This window comes from Schistosoma haematobium, chromosome 1 (assembly GCF_000699445.3).
Source record: "Schistosoma haematobium chromosome 1, whole genome shotgun sequence".
Classification (NCBI taxonomy): Eukaryota; Metazoa; Platyhelminthes; class Trematoda; order Strigeidida; family Schistosomatidae; genus Schistosoma; species Schistosoma haematobium.
In genome coordinates this window covers 507,828-513,996 of record NC_067196.1, presented here as the reverse complement: position 1 = coordinate 513,996, position 6,169 = coordinate 507,828, and the positions used below count along the sequence as shown (strand labels likewise).

The 6,169-nt window shown below is 34.8% G+C and overlaps 1 protein-coding gene across 1 annotated transcript; it reads left to right on the top strand.

Annotated features, from left to right (window-relative positions):
• The first annotated feature begins 434 nt into the window (after positions 1–434).
• On the top strand, positions 435–5,044 carry MS3_00001058 (uncharacterized protein). Its single transcript, XM_051208572.1, has 4 exons — positions 435–1,809; positions 2,823–2,900; positions 4,181–4,329; positions 4,690–5,044. Exons 2-4 carry the CDS (start codon positions 2,861–2,863, stop codon positions 4,837–4,839), a joined length of 339 nt encoding a protein of 112 aa, XP_051072866.1. The 5' UTR covers positions 435–1,809; positions 2,823–2,860; the 3' UTR covers positions 4,840–5,044.
• Positions 5,045–6,169: the final 1,125 nt, after the last annotated feature.

Sequence of the window (6,169 nt, the reverse complement as noted above, 5' to 3'; positions counted from 1 at the left end):
TTGCTTCAAAACAAACGAACCGTGTCATATGTTCGTCACAAAGTCATTCTTGTGCGTATAATATACATCTACGCTTCCATTCATCGCATAGTCACTCCTATATAATATCCTTCCACATTGAGATATCGTTGAGATTACACATTCAAATCTATTCGTCTTGCATCTACAACAAACTGTTAGGTTTGAAGCTTCACGGGTTCACTTAGACTGTGAACGAGAACAATACTCAGTGACCAAAGACCAGTAATCTAACTATTGACGCGTCCCAGCCCCGCTATCTAGAAGGAGAAGTCCAGGCTTGGTATGGAAAATATATTCTGCATACAACCAGAAAACGAGCGAGCAAGCAAGCAGCAGCAGCGAACACTCAGACACAATTTTAAACGTATATATATATATATAAATATATAAAATCGATATTGTCATATTAAAATGTTTTTTAAACATGACTCATTCAGTTCATCACTCGACAGGCATTCGAATATTTAGTCGATAAGTTCATCATGTGACTTCCATCCAAATATTGAATCGATGAGTCAATCGATATGATAAAATTACAAATATGAATTTTGGGAATATACCGTCCCAACACAAACAAACACTGTAGCCAGAGTTACTTGATCGAGTTAAATATCCATATGTTAGGTGATCAATAAGATTCTCAAGTTGCATTTGTGAATAAACGCTCCATAACTTATGTCATGCATACTTGGAGTCGATTGTTAAAAGGAAAATTATAGAAAATATTGCGAATGTGCGAATACATTTGCAGTATTAGACCTTTAATGAATCAGTAGTAATACAATAGTAATGCAGATTCAGAAACTCAGCATTTCACACTAGTTTGGAAGGATGCATGCTCGTTTCATTCACATGAAGTTTAGTTCAATGTTTTGAGTGCGAATCCGACTGAAGAAAGCATTTGACACAACTCAGTAATTATACACTAAATTTGATCACTTTGTGAGTGAGCATATGCTGTGTTACACCTATCTTTCAAATATTAATTATCGTTAGTCTTTTAATTGTAGTGAATATACCCATTGTGACTAATCTGTTATATCCGAATGGGAAGATATCTATCTATTATGAGAACGTAAGTTATTAAATTGAATGTACATTTAGTTTTGTTTCAAGTACTTGAGATCATTCTACTATTTCATGCGTATGAACATAATAGAAAAAGATCAACATTTTGTGATGTGTAAAGAAACTATTTGACTTTGTAATTATTCTTTTAATGACACAACTCACTGTAGCACTTGTTAATATGTGAGTAATTAGAAGTGAAGTGACATCAGTTGTAACAATGATGTGTTCATGTCAAACACTACTAACCAGTGTATGACAGAATAGTGTATGTTATGTGTCGTATTCTGTCAGATTGTATTCCATCTTCAAATGGTCGGCTTTTCGGAACATTCAATAATGTATCATCTGAGCAGAGCTTCCTTGAAAATGTTAACAATCACATTTCATTACAACTGACGTAGGTTTTCATCTCACAATGTGTCAACATATTTCATCATAGACTGATAAATCATCAAACTTGGCTGAAGTTGACAACTGGTGTGATTAAGAATATCTATGTACACCAGATAGAACACATTTTCAATGAGAATATCATTATACGTAATGTAAGTGTGGTTAAGATAATTTGAACGAAGACTCACTTATTTAATGTTCAATTTGTTTTGATATAAAAGATTGTGTGCTGACAAATCCTCGTTCCATGTCTCTTTCAGAATATTTTGGAAATTTCAAAAGATAAAGACTACGGAATCCGAGGAATCTTTCAATGTGAAACAGGTAAGAAACTTTGCAAAGTATGATGTTAACAGTTTCATGTACGGTGACGTCTATAATCAATCATTTGTTTGCTAAGGCTTACATAACCGGCAATCTGTGGTCAAGTAACTAAGGTGTATGAATTTTTTTTATCGCAAAAGTTTGGATGTGTAATTAGAGACGTTTTATACTTGTGCAGATCGACCAACTGAACGGAGCAGTGATATATAAACGACGAAATCAGGTAGATAAAATATCGTACGACCGTCACACTTGCCGTTCTTATTCATATCACCACCCAATGCACAATGAGGTGTTTTATATATGAAAGTTATGAATAAGTAGCACCTGAAGCTAATGTTTTCTTCATACAATGCTCAATCCTATGTGTTGTTGAAAGATGAGGCTCAGTTTCAATCTGAGTAAATGAGCGAAATTCAGTGTTTCATGATCACATGTGAGAACATGCACCAAGTATTTGGTCAAGTGATACATATTGCTCGATTGAAGTGCATTACTGAGTCATTAAAAATGATGAAAATTGTCATTTTCATATTGCTCGTTTGAATTCTCTCACCTGTCTCTTGTTGATTCGTTTGCTTTCTGTGATGATTGCTTGGACGTTGTAGGCAAAGATGGATGGTGATTAGCAGTGGAATCGATTGTTGTCATAAATATCGAACGGAAGATTGAGTTAACAGAGCAGGAATGAAATAAGTTTTCACGCTTCATACAAACCAGTAGGTGTTTGGACTGAATGGTTGGGTGAATATCCGTATGGCGTTTGCATTGAATGATCCTGGGCTCCGGTCCATTAGTAAACATCAACTCTGAGATGTGGGAATATCCAGCTGAGACTTTTAAAATAAGAATGAACGCTAGTCATCTTTCGCTCTTCATTTGATGCTCCCATGTTTTTTATTTGTTAGCTGAAACGTGAGAAAATGTTTAAAAGGTTGGACTAAAATTTTGCGGTTGTTGCTCATAAAGAAAATCTAAATGTTACGTTTTTTCTCTTTGATTTGTCACACAAGGTAAGAAAGAACATGAGATATCTGTTCCTGTAGAATGGATGAAAAATGGCACGTTAGTGGAGTATGAAGTCATCGGCAGTATGTTAAACCTTATTTATCATCATTTACTATATTCACACTTAAATCCATCCTTTTTATTTCAACACGCTGAAAATATCATTTATAACTTCAGTCAGCTACTAAATGACATCCAGCCATCCGTCCGAAAATACGTTTAATTGTGGATTCATTTTTAAATATCAGCAATGATAAGGTATCCATTTTGAACGCATATTGAAGTCTTGTGGAAAAACTCACAAAACGATGTATGACTTGATAGTAATCTGGAAAAAGATTAGGTAACAGTTATTTGATTGTGGATTGACCAGGCAGCTTCTGTTTTTCCTTTTTGGTACATGGGATATCGATTTTTTCTGGGGCATTGAAATCACAAGAACACTCCATGTCATTGGGATTAACCTCAAAACGGTTGCCTACTTTCCAAAATCTCTGCTTTGTCATACATATCCGATAAAATAGAGACGAAGAAATGTGACGTCACCAAACTTATATTCACCATAGACAGCCTCAGAATTATTGATGTAATAAACAATACGAAATTGAATATGAACACTCAGTAAATTAAAACAGATTTCAGTTCACCATGTGTTAGGCTACTGTAATAACATTTCCACCACTGAGCGAATCATTCCATTATCCAATGATCAAATCTCCTTCATATTCATCGAATAAAATATGATCTATATCATCGATGAATTTTCTTTGATCCAACTAGTCTGTTGCATTTACTGACAGCACACGAACCAGACTGCGACCATATACTTTGATATGTTTTCTCATAGTAAAACAAATAAAATCTTTTCAGGAAAAATATGACAATGATAATTGGAAAAACAATCTCTATCTTCATTTAATATTCGACTGAATTACCATGATTGAATTGAATTTTTAGTCTAAGAACAACTGAATTTCCATCACTGCCTTCATGAAAAGAAACTATGTATTGATGGAACATAATGTGGAGTAGGCTTCTCTGAACCCAGTGAGTGCATTGTGTGTACATTTCTGAATGTAAACAGTCAGTGAAATCTGTCAAGTTCGCCAGTCGGAATTCATCGTTTATACTTGACATTCAAACCTGTTTCATTCACTCCAAACATTCTGTTGTGAAACATGATTGAAATGGAATGTATACTGAGTATTGCATTATGCATTGTGATAACAACTCTCCAGTGAATGAAATAGTCACTTGACACTGAAATCACCATCATGTCATTGAGTTATAGTTCCATGTATTGTGATTCTCTTTAGTTCTGTTTAAGAATTCGAATTATATAATCACCTTATTACTTTTACAGCAATTTGTCCAATACACAATTCAAGTGAAGCATGTCTGAATGCAATAACATCGAATGTGACATGTATTTGGTGTGAGAAATGGAATACGTGCATTGACAGTAATCATCAGAATCACCATTTCTTTAAAGTGAATGGTTGCCATTTTAAGGTATGTGCTTAATTAACTGACTGTCAATTAGGTAGTAGTTGTTCTGAATGATTGTAAAATGCACATTTTCTTACCGTTTGTTGAATTGTATTTTACCACCCTTGTTGACACAAATGCAGAATGAATTTCTCAAGGAATATTTCATGTTTTGTAATGAATGCTACTGTTTCGTCTATTCAAAAAGAGCCCGGATGTTAACGATGTGAGTACATCGACACCCGTGAATTATAAAGGAACAACATTGGGAATTTGTGAAGTTCAGGTTGGTGGAAACCTCAAGGAAACCACCCATCAAACCGATCAATACCCGATAAATATTTGATATTTAGTAATAAATGCTACTGTTTTGTTTTTCCATAGAATACGACTACTGAAATATCGAAAGAAAGTAAACAGAACGAATCACTTTGGTATCTGTATATAATAATTCCACTGATCGTCTTCATCGCTGCATGTACCGGATATGTTACCTGGAAATATTTGCATAAAAAAAGGAGAAGTAGTGAATGATTCTCAACAAAGTCTCATAACTAGATTCGAATATTCTGACAAATTCCGCTTTTCTTTTTCGTATTTCAATTAACAGTTTTGGATTTAGTTATTCATTTTAATGGTTTGTACTTTTCTTCACGGAACTATGTACATTTTGTGCTTGTTTATGTTATAGCCGATGTATTCTTGTTAATTAAATATCAAACATGATTTATAATATTTACGTCATTGTCTTTATTCATTAGAAGCTGACTTTTCTTACGAGAGTTTGGCAACACTTTTTTCGGAATTAGTAGTCATGTGTTTACTTTATTTTGTGTTAATTGAAATCAACAATGAGTTTGTTGTGAATGTCCATCGTCATCCATCGTTACTTCATTATTCATTGTTATGTTAATTATGAGTGACAAACCAAGGTTAATTCGGTGTTATCTAGACTGATTGTGATTCTTCCCAAACTTCTATTGTTGACAGAAGCAATAAACGGCCATCAGTTTCACTCAAAACTTATTCCTCCAAACGAGCTAAAACGGAGTTGTCTTTCTCAGCTTCACAAAGGAGACCGTTACTGAGTTGATAGTTTGGTGTGCTAAGTGCTGTTGAAAAATAAGTAACCAGCGTTGCACAATGAATTGCAGTTTTCGGAGCACACATACTTCACGGTTGTCACTGAAGATGTTCAGTTTCATTGTTCTGAATTGTGCTGTGGGGAACTGAATGAACACACACGAACCTGTTGTATTTGGAATTCAAAATCATAGGCCATCAAGTACGAAGAAACCATTAATTCGTAAAATTATCAAATCCATCACAGTTTAAATAGGAGTCCGAATTTATTTAATGGGTTGTACTTCTCCTTAGGTTTATCGTTCATTTGTTCAGCTGTCTTGCATGTGGACTCTGTGTGACACAGTCATCTGGTTTCTGGAAGCGTATCTGAATAATATGCCAATGTGTATAATTATATCATTGATGTCTGCAATTCGAAGCATAGCTCTTCAAACACTGTTTTCTCCATGAAATAATATTTGATATACAACATTTGATATTAAATCATCCGATCACATTTTAGGTTGAAATTGATTTTGAACGTGTTTCAGGTTTCCTCAATAGGAGCCCCTAAGTGCCATGATACGGCCGAGAGTGGGGAGAGTCAGCTCACTCTCACTACAAATGCTCTTACATGGCCACGTGTGCACATCCTCTGTCAAGGACATCCTACTTCTTGATGTCTCGCGAGTAGGCGAGGACAAAATGCGAATGGCTGGCGAATAAACCATGTTGTTGGATATGGAGTAGCCACATAAGCGAAATTGGAAAATCCTGAGTACTAATCAATGGTGCACAT